Below are 19,871 nucleotides of genomic sequence, written 5' to 3'. Positions count from 1 at the left end.
GATCTCAGCCTCCTAAGTAAACAGGATTACAGGCATGAGCCACTGTGCCCAGCTCCCCCCCCCCCCCCTTGTGGGTCAATTCAGAGCCTGAACACTGTCCTTGGGATTTTCTCAAGGCTAGAGCCCTACCACTTGAGCCACAGCACCACTTCTAGCTTTTTTTTCTCCCTATGTCTGTCGTACTGAGGAATTAAAGGCCAGTCTTAGTGCATGCTAAGCAAGCACTCTACCATTAGACCAAACCCAGCCCCTCATGAGACTTCTCTGCCCAGCTGGCTTGGATTGGTAACCTTCAGATTTCTCAGCCTTTAGAGTAGATACGATTACAGTTGTGAGCCACCTGTGAACGGATCCAAGTTTTATTGTGGAGGTTTCACAGACTCCTTTGCTCTCTTTCCAGTCTCAGTCCTGTTATTCTTTTAAGCACTTAAAAGTAAAAATACTACAAATTCTGGATCTGATATAAGAGAAAAAAAAAACCCTTTCAATTAAGCTATTTTTTCATTCAGGCATTTTACCTATTCACTTACAACAGTCAGAGGGTCTATTATGAGCCAGGAACTATTCTAGGCATAAGGAATTGAGAAGCTTATGTTCTACAGGGGATTTTAATTTCAATTATGATGAAAACAAAAGCACAGAATTTTAAGTTCCAAAATTGCAATTACAGATTGTCCTTACAGATTTAGCCATAGGACATTTCTCATTATTTCTGCTCATCTGTCATTCACTTCAGATGCTCTAAATTCTAGTGAAATGCTTAGTTTGTAAGAGTCTTGGAGGCCTCCTTAAATATAACTACCTAAATTAGCAGTAAACTCCAGACGCATGATTTACAGTCTTTTATGAATCCTGAAATCCAATATAGATTACCAAATGGACTCAGTAGAGACAGGCAGCTGTGTGTAGGTATAAGCATGCTCATATATATGTAATGTTTATAAAGTAACGTGGAAGAGCCAATGCTACTTCATCAATTTCATATGTATTGTCAAAATAGTAAGTCGCTAAGGAAAATAATTTTTCCTTTTATTTTATAATAGGCTCTATCTATCTACCTACCTACCTACCTACCTACCTACCTACCTACCCACCTACCCACCTATCTATCGATCTATCCTCTCGGTCACTAAGGAAGATTTATTTGGTGTCATTCTTGGTGCTTGAACTCAGGATCTGGTCACTGTCCTTGAGTTGTGCGTGCGTGCGTGTGTGTGCGTGTGCGTGTGTATGTGTATGTGTGGTGGGGCCCGAACTCTGGGCCTGGGCGTTCCCTGAGCTCTACAGCTTAAGGCTACTACCCTACCCTCTAGAGCCACAGCACCACTTCCAGTTTTCTAGTGGTTAGTAGGAGGTTGGAGATAAGAGTTTCACAGACTTGGCCTGGAGTTTGGCCTAGTGGTAGAGTGCTTGCCCAGCATGCACAAAGACCCGGGTTTGATTCCTCAGTACCACAAACATAGAAAAAAGCCGGAAATAGTGCTGAGGCTCAAATGGTAGAGCTCTAGCCTTGAGAAAGTCCAATGACAGTGCTCAGGCCCTGAGCTTAAGCCCAGGACTGGCAAAAAAAAAAAAAGTTTCACAGACTTTAGTGCCTGGGCTGGGTTTGAACCTCGATCCTCAGATCTCAGCCTCCTGAGTAGTTAGGATTACAGGCATGAGCCATGCCTGGCTCCTGAGCTTTTTGGCTTAAGGCTAGTTTATTACCACTTGAAGTATAGCTCTACTTTTGGCTTTTAGGTGGTTAATTGCAGATAAGAGTCTCACAGACATGGTGCCAGGAGCATGGCCTAGTGGTAGAGTGCTTGCTCAGCATATACGAAGACCTGGGTTCGATTCCTCCATTCCACATACACAGACAGGCAATAAAGTCTGTGAGACTTTTTTTTTCTTGCCAGTCCTGGGGTTTGGACTCAGGGCCTGAGCACTGTCACTGTCCTTGGGCAAAGCTTTTGAGGACCAATTTTTTACCCAGTTGGTCTTGAAACTGATTTTCCAAATCAGCTCTCAAGTAACTAGGATTACAGGCTTGAGCCACTGCTTCAGCTTAAATGTTAAAATTTGAACTTAAGACTGTTAAGTCCAATGCCAGTGAATAACCCTTACTTACCACTACAGACTCCAACCTGCTTGTAATACAGTCTTTTCCACTATGCTTCTCAGTCAACTCACACTGTTTATTTCTTTTCCTCTCTTTCTGTCTGTCTGTCTGTCTTTGCCAGTCATGGGGCATAGAAACTGTCCCTGAGCTTTTCAGCTCAAAGCTACAACCCTACCCCTTGAGCCACAGCCCCACTTCCTCTTTTCTACTGATTAATTGGAATTTATGAGTCTCACATTCTTTAGTGCCCAAGCTGGCTTTGAACTGTGATCCTCAGATCTCAGATTCCTGAGTAGCTAGGATTACAGGTGTGAGCCACTGTGCCAGGCTCACACTGTTTATTTCATTCTCACAAAGATAGTAATATTTATTTTGTGTACTTTATTTTCTTGTCTAGTCCATCCAATTAGCAACATCTTGCTAAATCACGTCTAAGTGATCTACCCTCTATCTCCTGGCATTGGCCTTTTTCCCTCCTTTCCAATATAGACACCCCCCCCTTTCCCCCCTCCCCAATCCTGGGGCTTGAAGTCAGGCCCTGACTCCTTGGGCTTTCTCAAGGTTAGCACTCTTTGACAAACCACAGCTCCATTTCTGGCTTTTTCTGTATATGTGGTACCAAGAAATTGAACCCAGGGCTTCCTGCATGCTAGGTAAGCACTCTACTTCTAGGCCCTGTTTCCATCCCCCATGTAGACTTTAGCAGGCTTTCCTTTTCCAAGTCCCAACAAACTTACCTACTTTTAACACAAATACTCAAAAATACAGATAGAGCCTGTAATTCTAGCTACTCAGGAGACTGGACCTGAGGATTTGAAGCCCGCCAGAGGTGGAAAGCCTATGAGATGCTCATCTCTAATTATGCACACACACAGAGCCTAGAACTCAAATGATAAGAGCTTTAGTCTTGAGTAAAAAGAAAAAGGGGCAGGGGGCCAGAGTTTGGCCTAGTGGTAGGGTGCTTGCCTAGCATGCACGAAGACCCAGGTTCAATTCCTCAGTACCATATACACAGAAAAAAGCTGGAAGTAGAGCTCTAGCCTTGACAAATCCAAGGACAGTGCTCATTCCCTGAGCTCAAGACCGACTGGCAAAAAAACAAAAAAAAAAAACAAAACAAAAGAACAAACAAAAAAAATTGTAGAATAAGGAAAGTTTACATTTCCTAGAAGCAAGGCATGATGACAATGAGTTGTAAAACCCAAAATGTTCAAGGACATCCATCTGTAGCACATCTTGGAAAACATGTGGCATGTGATAGTATTATATAGACTGCAGAATACAGAAGGAGGATGAGTAGAGGTTGTTTCACCTCCCATTCTGTTCTGATTTAGGATGGGGTAAGGAATTCAATAGACGTGGACAATGTAAAGACAGAGAGAAAGCTACCAGTTTTTTTTTTTTTTTTTTTTTTGGTCATGGGGCTTGAACTCAGCCTGGGCGCTGTCCCTGAGCTCTTCAGCTCAAAGCTACTGACCTACCCTTGAGCCAAGTCCCACTTCCTATTTTCTAGTGGTTAACTAGAGATACGAGTCTTAGGTCTTTTTGTGCCCAGACTGGCTATGAACCTTGATCCTCAGATCTCAGCCTCCTGAGTAGGTAGGATTACAGGTGTGAGCCACCACACCCGGCGAAATCTACTAGTTTTAAGAGATGGATATGTTTTGAACCTTCGTGACCTTAGGACTATTGTCCTTTTTATTTTCACAGAGGTTAACTTAAATATAAAAGCGTGTGCTTTATTTCTGTAAAATGATATACTAGGACATGATTTCTTATTCCTAATTTATGCCTTAATGATCCCAACTGGGACTAGTTCCTTACCTCCAGATCTGAATATACATTTTAGTAAAATAAGCTTACTTTTAATCAATAAGAATATTGCATTAGTATCTGTTAAAATATATTCTCCCCTTTACATTGCCCCAATAACACTCCTGGGAAGAATGTACAGTGAGGGGAGAATATACCTCTTGAAGATTTCTGGTATTACTCCTTCCTCTCTTCTTACCGTTACTAAACATCGACACATGTTTGCGTAAGCCACGGAGAAACTGGGTTCATCAATAGCCTTCTCAAAAACCAGGTCAATAACTCCTTTCAGCCGCTCCTCAGTGTCCACAGTAAGTCCAGATACTTGCTTCATCAATTGGTTGAACATCTGTGGTGTCAATTTATTTAAGATACTTCGAACTTTTCTAAAAAGTTCCTAGAAGGGTCAAAATAAACAAACAATTTAAGTCCGACTACACAAAATATTTACAAGGATTTTGAATCAGAAAAGCAAATCTATCAATTTAAACAACTAATAAAACTACCACCTTCTTCTAATTACTAATGACAATTCTACAAACTAAGTACTATCAAAACCTTTAAGTATAAGAATATCATTTAGAACCCTCTTTCTTTCACGACCCTCCACTTAACAGCTCCATTGTAACTGGTTAGTGTGCAGAGTAAGTAAAAAGATTTTTGGCAAAATAATCTGTCATAATCCATTAAGATAACTTCTGTTTGACAAGATGACTAATGCATGTAACCCTAGCTATTAGGAAGGTAGTAATCAGAAGGATTAAATTTTAAGTTAGTCAAAGCATTAAAAAAAAAAAAAAAGTTAATGAAACTTCAACTTAACTAAGTGGGGTTGGCATGGGGCATATACCTAGCTATGCAGGAAACATTAACAGGAGGACAGCATCCAAGTTTGCCTAAGCATACTCGAACGAGCTCCTTATATGAAAAATAATAAATGAAAGCAAAAAGTTTAGGTGAATAGCTCTACAGCCTGCACAACAGAACTGAACAACAGAAAGTATTTCAAATGTGCAATCAGGAATTTGACTAAATATCAGCTCATATAAATTATAGTGGGAAACCCTACGCAGAATCTTTTGAAAGGCCTCAAGAACTTGGCCACATGTTAAGAACAGAAGGAACCAGCCTAAGCTAGAAAAGGACATTCATAGTATGACTTAACAGTAAAATATTTTATGTAAAATATTTAGTATTTTTCTCTCAGATTAATAACAAAGCAAAAATGTCTATTCTTGTTATTTCTCTCCTCCTCATCTTCCTTTTTTTTTTTTTTTTTGCCAGTCCTGGGGCTTGAATTCAGGGCCCAGGCACTGTCCACAGGCCTACTCAAGGCTAGTGCTCTATGACTTGAGCCACAATACCATTCCAGGCCTTTTCTGTGTATGTGGTACCAAGGAATGAAGACCAGCAGTTCATGTATGCTAGGTAAGCACTCTACCAGTAGGCTACACTCCTGGCGCTATTCTAGCTATTTCAACTCATTGTAATACTAGAGGTTCAAATTAGTACAATAAGGTATAAAGGGAAATAAATAATATGAATAAAAACTGAAAAAGAAAACTTTATAGATGATGCAATTACATAGAAAAATCAAAGAGTCTACAAAAGAAACTACTGTCAAAATATAAATGTCAATTGAATTTTTCTTACAGCAATGACTAACTGCTTCTTTACTAAGGAGATCTGAGGATCATGCTTCAAATCTAGCCCAAGCATGAAAGTCCATTAGAATCTATCTCCAATTTAACTACCAGAAAACCAGAAGTGGCACTGTGACTCAAGTGGTAGAGCACTAGCTCTAAGCTGAAGAGCTCGGGACGAGTGTCCATACTCAAAAGTTCAAGTCCCATGACTAAACCTTCCCTGATACCGCTGCCCCTCCCCCCAAAAAACCCAGATTTGGTGTAGTTTGGTAGACAATACATATTACAACTATAGTCTTTTCAAAAACTTCCAGGAGACAAGTGGGTATTCATTTAAAAAAAAAATCCTTTATCCTTAATCTAATAGTTTTGGATCACCAAACTCAACACAAAACCAAAATACATAGCACTCAGGAGGCAGAAGCAAGTGGATGGCCAGTTTGAGGCTAGAGAGAAAAACCCTGTATCACAAAGCAATAAAGGCTCTTTTAATTTTTTTAAATTTTTGCCAGTCCAGGGCTTGAGCTCAGGGCCTGAGCACTGTCCTTAAGCTTTCTCAAGGCTAGAGCTCTACCACTTGAGCCACAGCACACTTCTGGCTTTTTTCTATGTATATGGTACTGAGGAATTGAACCTGGGCCTTCGTGCAGGCTAGGCAAGCACTCTATCACTAGGCCAAACTCCCGGCCTTTAATTTTTTTTTCCCCCAGGAGGCTAGAACTCAGAGTATGGGTAGTGTCCCTGAGATTCTTTTGTTCAAGGTGTTCTACTACTTGAGATACAGATCCACTTCTGGCTCTTTGGTAAGAAGAGCCTCACAAATTTTCCTGTCCAGGTTGTTTTTGTCCTTAAATCTCAGCATCTTGAGCAGTTAGGGTTACGGATGTTAGCCAAAAGCGCCTCCCCCCCAAAAAAAAAGAAGAAGAAGGAGGAGGAGAAGGAGAAGAAGAAGAAGGAGGAGGAGGAGGAGGAGGAGGAGGAGGAGGAGGAGGAGGAGGAGGAGGAGGAGAAGAAGAAGAAGAAAATATTTACCAAAAGTTGCATCAATTCCATGACTAGGAATTTACCCAACAAACAAGTCCTGTATCTGAAACTCTATGGTAATTTTCTTGATAATTGAAAAAAACCTGAGAAGCATTTGGAGAATGGATAAAAAAATTAGTATTGGCGAAAAAAAAGAAAAAAGAAAAGTTTAACAAGGCATGGTCATGAAGATATGTATAATCTCAGTACTCAGGTGAGGAAGGGAGGAGAATCTTGAGTTTGAAATATGTAGCATGACCCTATCACCTTAAATGACAATCTTATAAGTACAAGCTTAATGAAAACTATGGTATTATAGTGACAGAATTACACATTTTAATGGAAAGGTAATATTAAAAGGACAGAGAACTGACTGGTGATTGTCAGACAGTGGGAGGAAGGGAGGGACAGAAGCAACATGAGGAAAGCAAATTCTTAGGAAGGGATAGATTTAATGAATCATGTGCCTATTGTGGTAGACTAATGACAGTATGTCTTTCAATTTTATAAAGATAAAATTATACCATCAAGGTATTTTTTGTTTTGTTGGGTCATGTGACTTGAATTCCTGGGCTCCATCAAATTTTTTGTTTTTTGTATTTTTTTCCATAAATAAGTGCAAGTTGCAAATATCTAAGATAACATGATATATATGTGAAATAAAGCCTTGAATAAATGTTCAATTAAAAAAGTTTTTTTTCTTTCTTGCCAGGTGCGGTGGCTCACAGCACCTCTCGGGAGGCTGAGATCTGAGGATCACAGTTCAAAGCAAGCCAGGGCACAAAAGGACCTGAGACTCTTATCTCCAATTAACCTCTAGAAAACAAGAAGTGGGGCTTGGCTTAAGGATAGGTCAGTACCCTTGAGCTAAAGAGCTCAGGGACAGAGCCAGGAATTTGGCCTAGTGGTAGAGTGTTTGCCTAGCATGCACAAAGACCTGGATTTGATTCCTCAGTATCACATACACAGAAAAAAGAGCCGGAACTGGTGCTGAGGCTCAAGTGGTAGAGCTCTAGCCTTGAGAAAGTCCAAGGACAGTGCTCAGGCCCTGAGCTCAAGCCCAGGACTGGTCCCCCCCCCAAAAAAAAAGCCGTAGGCAGGTATTCAACCACTTTGAGCTATGCCTCAACCCCAAGAGGATTATCTAGAAAATGTATAAATGTTAGTAGTTTCCTCTGGGTAGTAGATAATTTAATTTAAAAGATTATAATGTCAAATTTTTCTACACTGAGACAATACTGCACTTGTAAAGAAAAAAAACAGTGAAAGCATATAAGAGGGAGATTTTGTATTTTGTTTACTTGCATATACCAAGAGATGTTATCTTTCAGGTTTAAAATACTAAGTTTCCCTTTACAGCAGAGAAAAAATCTTTAACAATTACTTGAACTATTCATTACACTAGAGAAAAAATGTTTATTTAATTAGATGTATTTTCAGAAGATAATGTAAGCCAAGAAAAACAGGATAAAGTAATATTTACTGAAAATCTGAATAGCTGAATATCTACTTGACATTTTTTAAATTCTGCATCAGGTACAAATATAGCATAACCATAGTAAATGCCTTTCACAATCAATAGCTAACTGAATAAGGCAAGTACTATGGCTGATGAGAGACCAGAAAACTAAGCAGTTTAGGTATAGAGGGTCATAGAACAGGTGTATATGGAAATGCTGTATAAATTATGAAGCACAGAAAAAGCGGGGTAAACTGAAAAGAGGATGACATTTAGGAAGAAAAGGAGATTTTAGGAAGGAATTATTGAGAAACTTTTTTTGGAGGGGGGTCAGTTGTGGGGCTTAAAACTCTGCGCCTGGACCAGACAGTAGCTGGGTGCAGTAGCTCACGACTGTAATCCTAGCTACTCAGGAGGCTGAGATCTGAGGATCATGGTTCAGAGCCATCCCGGGCACTGAAGATCCTGTGAGACTCATCTCCAATTAATCACTAGAAAACAGGAAATGGGGCTGTGGCTCAAGGTATAGGACGGTAATCTTGAGCTAAAGCGCTCCGGGACCAAAGTTCAAGCCCCCTTAACCACAAACAACAACAAAAAACAGACAGTAGAGAGAACTCATACAGATGTCCAGTGAAATATGATAAAGGCTTTATATGATTTCTTGTATGAAAATTAATTCGGTGACATGAGAAAGGGTATCAATGTATGTGAAGTAATGCATCTTCTATCTGGTGAATATAATGTAACCCTTTTATTAATTACAATAAAAATATGGAAAAAATTAGTTTGGTGTTAAGAGGAATGTTTAATTTGCTGTAAGGCATTCTGAGAGCAAGATATACACAGAAAGACAAAAGAGTTCTGAAAGTAGGATATATACAGAAGAATAAAAAGCAAACAAAAGGCAGTCAGCAGTGGCTTACCCCTTTAATTCTATCTACCTAGGACATTCAAATATGGAAGATTACAGCTTGAAGACAGATAAGGCAGAAAAGCTCACTAGATTGTATCTCCAAAATAACCAGCAAAAAGAAGGGCTGGAGGTGTAGTTCAAACAGTGGAGTTCTAGCAAAGGGCCTTGAGGTCAAACTCCAGTTCCGTAAAAAAGAAAAAGACAGAGGGAGGGAGGGAGGATTTTCAAAACCTGCTATTTTCTAAAATAATGTGAGTATGTGCTCTAGCTCTTACCTGGGTTTTAATGTTTTCTGGATCCTCAGCTTGGCTATCTCGCTTTTGGCTGGGCTTCCAGGCATTTTCTGCCTTTTTTAAGTGCACATCTTCTTTTACAGAAACTGTAATGATCTTTCTGGGCTCCCTTCTCTGGCCAGGTTGAGATCTACGTGGTCCAACATTCAACAACTAGGAAAGAATATGACATCTATTAGAATACTTTCAATTTAATGTGTCTGCTTATATTGTTCAAGCTTAACACTTCTAGATGCAGACTAGATATTAGGCTACTCAAGTTACATATGATCTTTATTTTTTATATTATCTTTTTGGATGTATTGACAATGGGTAAAATTAACATTAGAATATCACAAACGTTCTCTACCAATTTTTGACCCTGAAGTCCTAAATGGAACAAATTAATACAAAATGATGATTAACACTTATTCCCCAAAACTAAGATGACTTTTTACTACTATGGAGTAATTTTAGATGGATCATTCCCATAAATACAAAATTTGATATGTGGCAGTAATTAGTTATGAATCTGCTTCAGAAATTGAAGTTTTGTACTTTCAGGTCAAATGTGAAAATAATCTCATCACCAAAACCTCATCATTCTCATTGATGATCATAATAGATATCTCTAAATGAAAATAAACGTATACCAAGGTATTAACTAAATAATTCCCTCCAAAATTTTCTTATGTATTTGTCAGTCCCCAGTTTTGCAAGATTCCAACTATACTTCTACTAATAGCAAAACAATTTAGTATGGCACAATAATCACCAAATGAAGCCAAGTTACAATTGAGATAACAAAGTAAGTAAAACGTGGCACTAAGTTGTTTTATGATTTATTAGAAAGATTTCAGTTGGCCAAGCACAGTGGCTCACGCCTGTAATCCTAGCTATTCAGGAGGCTGAAATCTAAGGATCGTGGTTCAAAACCAGCCAGGGCACTAAAGTCAGTGAGACTCTTATCTCCAATTAGCCACCAGAAAATGAGATGTAGTGCTGTGGCTCCAGTGGTAGAGGAGTAGCCTTGAGCTGAAGAGCTCAGGGACAGTGCCCAGGCCCAGAGTTCAAGCAACTGACCGGGGGGAAAAAAAAGTGTACTAAGTTGAAATACTAATAGTTTTTTTTTTTTTTTGCCTTAAATGCTTGGAAATAATTTTATAACAGTAAATATAGAGTTGATATTAGACCCTGATCTCCCAGACCTGACTGATGCATATTAACAACTTCCTTTCTTTGCTCTCTCTTCTCCTTTCCTTCTCCCTCTCTCTCTTCTGCCAGTCCTGGGGCTTGAACTCAGGAAGGGCCTGTGCACTGTCCCTGAGCTCATTTTGATCAAGGTTAGCATTCTACCACTTGAGTCACATCCCTATCCCCAACAACCTTTACTTTTTAGAACACTTTATTCCTTAAATGTTTAGCAATTAATCACCACTGGATTTTAAAAAAGAAAAGTCTGCTATTAAGACAGAATCCTATCTCAATTTCCATGACTGCCCTTCTGAATTCTTATGAAACTTCAGGGAAGTATACATTAAAAATCCATATTTTATATAAAAGACAGCTTAAGACAAACAAGACCTCATACCTAAGCTGAGAATCTTATAAGCATTTTACACATCATCTTCAGAATTATTTCCTTATATGAGGGTACCCACAATTAAATGCTAGTCTCAAGAACACATTAGGGTAAGAAATCAACTTCTGGGAAATTCCTATCAGTATTGCTAAATGCATCCACCTAAGGACATAGAATTGCTCCGGTGTTCTCCAATTTATTGGTTAAAAAACAAAACAAAACAGGTCAGTTAAACTCAGATATACTATTTACACAGTACAACTAAAACAAAATAAAAGCCAGTGCAATGGCTCACACCTGTAATCCTAGCTATTCAGGAGCCTGAGATCTGAGGATCAAGGTTCACAACCAACCTGGGCAATAAAGTCTGAGACTCTTCAATTAACCACTAGAAAACGGGAAGTGGGCTATGGCTCAAGGGGTAGGGTGGTAGCCTCAAACTGAAGAGCTCAAGGACAGTGCCCAGGCCCAGAGCTCAAGCTCCACAACTGATAAAGAAGAAAAAAAAAAAAAGAAAGGGTGGAAAAATATCAATAGTCAATATTTGATATGGTAGCCTACAGTCAAGCCATGACATTATGAAAATGTAGCATACAAAGTACTATATCCATGTTGTTTTTGTTTTAAATAAACCAGGTTCTAATCTAGTTTTGACTTAGGGTGAATGCCTGGAGATACCTCAAATAATCATTATGCTATAAGACATTTAATTTAAACAATACATAAACATGTCATGAATACACGTGTCTGGGTGAAATGAGAGAAAATTATTTCAAAGACATCTAATAATCACATGTACTTGCAAATTAAAGTAATAAAATGTCCATTTCTAAAAAACTACTTCAAACAGCAATAAATATATGTCTTGAGATTTTACTCTGGAAAGTGACATAAGTTTTATACATATCTAAACTTGTTTCAAAGTAAGAAGAACGTTTGGGAAACCTACTTTGAAGATATTAGTCCATGATAAAATAATTGAAATTATTTATTTTTCTTAATGTCCCACATAATATATTTTTACTGCTGGACTATAAAAGATAAACAGTGTTTGCAAATATTTATTAAGTTACATGAACCATCCTTTCCTTTACTCCTTCCCTCTCTGCTAACCTTTTAAAAACTTTAATCATTCTCTAATGTTACTTTCTGAAATATCAATACTTGTACAAAACATTGTATGGAACAGAAGAGGACAGAGGTACACTGAGACATAGGAGCTAAATTTTTCAGAGAGAATATGCATTTAAGACCAATGCTATGGGGGGGACAAGCTTCTTAATTTTGCTCAACACTTAACCCAATGCCCTCAATTTGACTTGGTCACTGGTACTGTAAAACACAAGCAGACACACATGGCTGGGGGGGAGGGGGTGTCCCTCAATAGCACACCTGCTACCATCAATGACAGTCAAATACACATACACATAACTATGGGTTTATTTTGCAGCAAACCAAAAAAAAAAAAAAAAAAAAAAAGAGTATGACTAACAAAAACTTTTTAAGTAAACCCAGTTTAGTTTTTACATTGTTTACATCAATTTCATGTGTAGGAAATAAATTCTATTCATCTTTTAAAAACTTACATATCATTCTTAATTCATTGAGATTACAATTATACTCTTTCTCTGCCTAAAACAAATATTCATTCTTTTTTTTTTTTTTTGCCAGTCCTGGGCTTGAGCCTAGGGCCTGAGCACTGTCCTTGGACTTTCTCAAGGCTAGAGCTCTACCACTTGAGCCTCAGCACCACTTCCCGCTTTTTTCTATGTATGTGGTACCAAGGAATCGAACCCGGGTCCTCATGCATGCTAGGCAAGCACTTTAACCACCAGGCCGAACTCCCAGCCCCAAATATTCATTCTTTACCGCAATTTTTGTGAATTGGAAGAAAAACCAGATTGGAACTTGGGGCCCTGAGATAGCTAGGCAGGTGGTCTACCACTGTAACCATATTTTGAGCCCTTAAAACAAAAAAAAGAAACAATATATATATATGTACATATATATGTATATATACATATATATATAAATATTTTTTCTCAGTCTTGGTGCTGAGGAATCAACCCAGGGCTTCAAGCACTCTACCAGTGGGCTACTCCCATCCTAAAATATACATATGTTTTTTTTTTTCTTCTTTTTTTGTGGGTCATGGGGCTTGAATTCAGCCTGGGACTGTCCCTGAGCTCTTCAGCTCAAGAATACCACCCTACTTTCGAGCCAAGCCCCACTTCCTGTTTTCTAGTGGTTAACTAGAGGTAAGAGTCTCAGGTCCTTTTGTGTCTGGGCTGCCTTTGAACCTTGATCCTCAGATCTCAGCCTCTAGAGTAGCTAGGACTACAGGCATGAGCCACCCATTTTTAACAAGGCCATTTCAGGATAGTTTAAAATAGAAGTTATAGTTACTAAAGCTGCACTACATATCATACCCAGCAAAATACAGTTAGATGTTAAGTAAATTATCAGCTTATATGGACAACTGATAAAAAGTATTCAAGGTATAGAACCAGAGACTAGGAAGAATAGGACTGCAATTTTTATTCCAAATCTTTGTTTTCAATTTGTCTGTCTTGAGGCTTGAACTCTGGGCCTTGGGTACTGTCCTTGAACTGCTTTTATTCAAGGGTAGCACTACAACTTGAGCGACAGCATCATTTCCAGCTTTTTCTGAGTAGTTTACTGGAAATGAGATTAATGGACTTTCCTGCCCGAACTGGCTTCAAATGGTGATCCTCAGATCTCGGCCTTCAGAGTAGCTAGGATTATAGGCATAAGCCACCAGCATCCGGCTAAAATGGTACATTTTAAAGCTTTTTTTTATATTAGATATTTATGCACAATAACATACCAGTATGTATAATCAAAATACCAACCTAGGCAAATTAAGCGAAGAATGTTTGCTAAGGGAGAGGCAAGGTAGTATAACTTTATTTCAAGACATGCAATATTGACATTATCCTTAATGACCATAATTCCACTTAAAATCTCCATGTCAAAGCTTCTTAAGGTAAGCAAACTTAAGAAAGCTGATTGTTATTTTCTGCCTTTGGCTACTACCAGGGTTGACTTAAGGGCCTCACGTGTGTTCAGTTTGTGTGATCAACAATGACACTCTACTTTCAGCCCAGCTTTTTGCTAGTTAAATTAGAAATAAGGTCTTGCCAATTTTTTTGCCTGGGCTGACCTTAAACTATGATCCTCCAAGTCTCAGTCTCCTGAGTAGTTATGAGTACAGATGTGAGCAACTGGCAACTGTCCTAAAAGCTAATCTTTTGAGAGAAACCACAAATTCTAGATAATATCTCACATAGATAACATGACAGAATAACTCATTTATTTGCTGAAAATAGGCATACAGGTAAGTGGGTAAGTACATAGTAAATTTCAAAATCACCTTCAATTTTAATATAATAAAAGATATGTCTTATTATCAACTTACTATTTCTCCTATAATTAGAAAATCAATGAATAACAAAGTTGGTAGTAAAAAATGACAATACACACTAGAGAAAAGATACATGTTCAATGTTAACTTCAAAGCGTCACATACACAGAGGTCTTTTAATGATGACGTTTCCTTTCTGTAGTTTTGTAAAGCTTAAAATGATGTAGGTATCCAAGTGCTTTCAGTGTTTAACCAAATTCAAATATTTACTATGACACTTGCTCAGATATGTTCTTAAAATAAATTCAAAGAATTAAAATTATTCCAGAAATAAAAATGTATTAGGGAAAGGAAAATAGTCACGTTAAGTAACATTTACTGTTTGTTTCTTGTTGCAGGGCTTGCACTCAGTGCAAAGCATTATCACTGAACTTTTTTTTGCTCCTGGGTGGTGTTTTACCACTTAAGCAACACTGCCACTTCCTGCTGTGTTTGGCGATTAATTGGGGATAAGAGTCTCATGGGCTTTCCTGACTAGGCTGGCTCTGAATGGTGACCCTCAGATCTCAGCCTCCTCAGTAGCTAGGATTAAGTGCATGAATTACAGGCACCAGCAGTCTCTATTTTATTTTTCTTTCCTTCGGTCATGGGGCTTGAATTCTGGGCCTGGGCGCTGTCCCTGATTTTTTTCAGCTCAAGGCTAGTGTTCTATCACTTGATCTACAAAACCACTTCTGGGTTTTCTGGTGGTTAACTAGAGATAAGTGGTTGGTTTTGAAGGACAGATATATCCTTCTGAGTAGACTTTTATTTTTTTTTTTAAACCAATGCTAGAAATTGAACTCAGGGGCTCAAACTTGCTTCACAAGAGGCTCTATCACTGAAGTCACAATCCCAGCCCCTTTTTGCATTGGTTATTTCTCTCTCTCCCTCTCTCTCTCTCTCTGGCTTGACCACTTGAGTCATTGTGCCACTTCTGTTTTTTTCTGTGTATGTAGTCCTGAGACATCCAACCTAGGGCTTCATGCATGCTAGGCAAGCACTCTACCACTAAGCCACTTTCCCAGCCCTAAAATAATTTTGCCTTTTACAAAAAAAAAAAAAAGGAATACTGAAAGTATGGTACTCAGACACTATATAGTAAATGAAATGGTAGGTAGGGACAAGCTGTGGAAACTAGGAGAAAGAAAGGAATGGGTAATACTATGTAAAAAGAAATGTACTCATTGTATGAGTTATAAAATGGTAACCATGGTAACCCTTCTGGCACAACACCTTAATAATAACAATAAAATTGTATTTAAAAAAATAAAAAATTCTTAAGAGGGTGATCTGGAAATATTCATTAAATCCCAGGCTCCTCCAGACATTACATTAAGTGAGCTTTTATTCCAATCTAGCATAGATATTCACACAATGGCAACTTTTCCCATGCTTCTGCAAATCTACAAAGCATGGAGTAGGCAGAGCCAGCTGAATCCTGCACAGTGCAGTGCCCCAGCATAACTCCACTGGTGATGCCACTTCCTCCGCTGAAGAGCCTGCCACTGCAGGGGTAGTGGCAATCTGCAAGTTACCAATATTCTTTTATATATGTAAATTGTCTACATTTTAACTGCACAACCTATAGTAAGTGAGAAGAGGAAAACAAAAAATTTATATAGGATCACAGATTACTGTTTTGATTTAAAAAAAAAACAAAACACAAAGATTCAGCGCACCCCTAGAGGCAGGCCCTTCAGGGGTGGGTGCGACATCGCCAGTGGAGTGCAACTTGGGGCTTTACTCTGTTCCAGAATTGGCAATCCATGCCTGCTCGGCACTTTGCAAATCTGTAGAAACAAAGACAAAGAGACCACTATTAGCTCCATGTTGTCAAAGATCTGCAGTTACCAGGACAGGAATCCTATTAAGGTTGGCTGTATTTTTAAATCTATTTGCTGGTCATTCTAAGCAAAAAACAAAACAAAACAAAAAAACCAAGATCAAATCAATATATTCAAGCTTCCTTTAACTAAAAATAAGAAAAATGTATTTAAAAAAAATTTCTTTTAACAGTCTTATAGAAAGGAGTGTCTTGGCCTCTTCTTCATTAGAGAAATTCAAAAGCAAACACGACTTTCTTTCTAGTAAGACAGTGTTCTAAGCCATTCAATTGCAGGGAATTTGCACTTACAGGCACACCTCTTCCACCAGGTGTCTGCCTTCCAAAATCTGCAAAGGCTGGTGTGAAGTCTGGTCCCCGAGGCAAAATCCGAGGATCCAAAGTTCGCATGGGCAATTTAGGTTGGTTGATCTGTATGAAGGAGCAAAGCAGAGTTTTAAACACACATATTCTAGAGTACTTGTATCAGAAATAAATATAAACTGAAAAAAAAGTTAATAGCTAAAGTAGAAGCATGGCGTCTAAGAAATTATAATTCCAACCTGATACATGACAGCTTCTTCTGGGATGGCCTCAAAATCCTTAGGATATCATGTGGCCAAGTTCCCAAGATGAGGTAAAACACAGCCTGATGCCTAGGAATGGTAGAATGGCACGAGACAAGCTATTTTTGTGTTGACTTGAAATAAGGCCAAATTTTGGAGTTCTTAACTTTTTATTTTGGAATTTTTAAGAGACATCAAAACACTTGTCTATGGAAATCTTTTGGGGTCTCATCTAAAATTTTGCCTTGCCAACTTTGTTACTATGAGATATATGAAGCAGAGGACATGACGATGGACTCAGCAAAGCTAAAAAGCTCAGTGGGAGGAAAATGATAAATAACTGAAGCCATATTAAAAAAAATAATAGGTAGCCAGGTGTTGGTGGCTCCTATCTGTAATCCTAACTATTCAGGAGGCTGAGTTCTGAGGATCATGGTTCAAAGCCAGCCCAGGCACTAAAATCTGTGAGATTCTTATCTTCACTTAGTCACCAGAAAAATGGAAATGGTGCTGTGGCTCAAATGGGAGAGCTCTAAGCTGAAGAGCTCAGAGACAGCGCTCAGGCCCAGAGGACAAGAATATTTATACAAGAGTATAAATAAATAAATAAATACTATTAGGCAGCAAGAGGAAAAATTCTTTTTCGTTGTTGGTGTTTCTGGTGTTCATTCATGATTTGGGAACTCCTTGAGCTTGATTGCTTAAGGTTAATACTTTATCACAAGAGGCACAGCTCCACTTCTGGCTTTATGGTAATTAACTAGAGATAAAAGAATTTCACATAGTTTTCTGCTTGAGCTGTTTTTGAACTTCAATCCATAGATCTCACCAGTGTGAGATCTTAGGATCACCAGTGTGAGCCACTGGAGTTGGACCTTCTTAATTCATGCTTATCAGGGAAATGATTTATCACTTGACCCAAGCACCCAACATCAACATTTGGTCCTCCTGATGTCTGCTATACAAACAGATGAAATTACAGCTATCAGATATGACTAGAAAAATATTCCCTAAGGGAATAATTTAATTCAATGGTTATTACACTTGGCCCTCTGAGGCACTGAAGTACCTCTAAGTAGTACCAGTAATCAGTAATTCAACTATCCTCACAGACACACTTAAAAGAGAAGGCTTAGACATACATACAGAAACAAGAAAGCCTGTTGCTATGGGAAAGTAACATTAGCATAAGCAGCTGCTGCTTACATCTACTAGATACAAATGTCTCATTCTATGACAGTTAATAAGGGACAGATATAGTTCATCTCCAAAAATACTGTAGGGCAAGGCTATAACTCAAAGTAGACAACTTCTTGAGCATGCCTCAGGCCTTGAGTAATGCCCCCAAAAAACAAGTTTGAATGTAAGTCACCAGCAGCACAACATGTTTGATTTACATGTAACTACATAAATAGAAGACTTGCTGGATTTTCTATTTAGTCACATGTAAAGGGCTAGAGGTGTGGTTTAAGTAGTATAATGCCAGCTAATCAAGCAACCTAAATAAATAAGTTCTACCCCTGGATTAAAAAAGGTACCATGTGTGAGCAGAAAGGATGTCCTATGTGAGTATGATTTCACTGGAAATAATCATTAGTAATAATGTGAGATGAACCTTATTTGAATTATGTTGACTTCCAGTTTATTTTATCTTGCCCAGGTTTCTGACCTGTCACCAATGCTATCATATTCATATTCATATTCAATAATAAAACTTTATCCGAGCAAAGATTTCTATCAATTTGGCTGTTTCTCCTAACAAACACAATTTTTATTAAGAATAAAGCAAACACACATACAATTACAGTAATGTATGGAAAACCTAAAAATTCAACAGTGTTTTGGGAAAAATCTGGCGTTTGAATATTATATATTTTTATTTAAATACCATCTGGTCTACTAGTTTTCAAGAATTCCTCTTATTTCACATATATGCGCTGCAGCTTACCTTGTCAAGAACCACATCACTGATGGGAGGCAGACCCTCTGGTTTTTGTATACAGGCTGGCATAAACTGGAAGTCTAGTAGAAATTCTCTATCATACTGCTTCTTGCCTTCATTATCAGTAGGCTTCCAGGATTCTAAATAGAGGGATATAAGAACACAACTTTTCACACTCTAATGAATAAACACATACTCAAAAATTAGAGGCAACACTAAACTACACATGAACATTTTTGTGAGGGTAGGTAGGCACTCTACCATTTGAGTTAATTATCTAGTCCTCCCTTTCTGAATTGGTTACTGTTTCAGATACTTCTTTAATGCCTGAGTTTCAATCCTTCTACTGTGCTGCCCAGTGTTACTGGGCATCTACAGTACTAGCCACACTGCAGAGCCATTGTACTTCCACAATAGCTGGGATAACAGGTACATAAACCAATAACAGATCAATTCTCACAAATCTGTTTTTGCCTCACTTGGCCTCAAACCTCAATTCCCATGGATTTCTACCTCCCAAGTAGCTAGGATTATAGCCTTGAGCCATCATAACTAGTGAGTGTAAAGATTTTAAACTACCACCTTTTCTTCCCTCCTGATACATTTGGATATTAAGACAATGAAGCAAGGGAATACTTTACATACACTCATAATAAATGACCTTTGGGCCCCAGAGACAAAAAGGGCTATTCACATAGGAATGTTATTTTAGAGACATAAACATATACAGAGGTATATGCCATTATGGCTAGCTTAGCTAGCATTTTTGGGGGGGAGGAGGAGGGAGGATGGGTCGTGGGGCTTGAACTTGGCCTGGGCACTGTCGTGAGCTCTTCAGCTCAAGGCTACCGCCCTACCCTTGAGCCAAGCCCCACTTCCCAATTTCTAGAGGTTAACTGGAGATAAAGAGTCTCAGGTCCTTTTGTACCTGGGCTGGCTCTGAATTTTGAGCTTCAGATCTCAACCTCCTGAGTAGCTTAACCAGGTGCTTAACCAGTTCTGCAGCACAACTTGTTGAAGAGGCTTTCTTTCTTCCATTCTATTTTTTTGGCTCCCTTGTCAAAGATTAGGTGGCCACAGGTCTGTGGATTAATGTCTGGGTCCTCAGTTCTATTCCATTGGTCTTTAGGCCTGTTCTTGTGCCAGTACCAAGCTGTTTTGATAATTATAGCTCTGTAATAGAGTCTAAAGTTTGGTATTGAAATTCCTCCTGCGCTGTTCTTTCTGCTAGGAAGTGTTTTTGCTATATGGGGTCTTTAATTATTCCATATGAAATTTTGGATTGCCTCTTCTATTTCTTTAA

At 38.5% G+C, this 19,871-nt stretch overlaps 1 protein-coding gene across 20 annotated transcripts in view; it reads right to left on the bottom strand.

Annotated features, from left to right (window-relative positions):
- Eif4g3 (eukaryotic translation initiation factor 4 gamma 3) overlaps window positions 1-19,871 on the bottom strand; it is a 224,921-nt gene that overhangs the window by 54,638 nt on the left and 150,412 nt on the right. For 13 of the 20 annotated variants that reach the window (XM_090335639.1, XM_090335657.1, XM_090335655.1 and 10 more), the window contains 5 exons: window positions 18,575-18,708; window positions 16,373-16,492; window positions 15,918-16,028; window positions 9,233-9,403; window positions 4,113-4,310 (listed from right to left, as the gene is read on the bottom strand). In XM_090335639.1, coding sequence (XP_090191765.1) covers window positions 4,113-4,310; window positions 9,233-9,403; window positions 15,918-16,028; window positions 16,373-16,492; window positions 18,575-18,708 — 734 coding nt within the window. The remainder of the gene's footprint in view (window positions 1-4,112; window positions 4,311-9,232; window positions 9,404-15,917; window positions 16,029-16,372; window positions 16,493-18,574; window positions 18,709-19,871) is intronic. The other 7 variants (XM_090335635.1, XM_090335656.1, XM_090335645.1 and 4 more) reach the window with 1 other exon arrangement.

This window comes from Megascapheus bottae, chromosome 6 (assembly GCF_031878675.1).
Source record: "Megascapheus bottae isolate mThoBot1 chromosome 6, mThoBot2.hap1, whole genome shotgun sequence".
NCBI classification, from domain to species: domain Eukaryota; kingdom Metazoa; phylum Chordata; class Mammalia; order Rodentia; family Geomyidae; genus Megascapheus; species Megascapheus bottae.
Note: the sequence above shows the minus strand (reverse complement) of the source record. Positions and strands in the feature narration are given on the sequence as shown.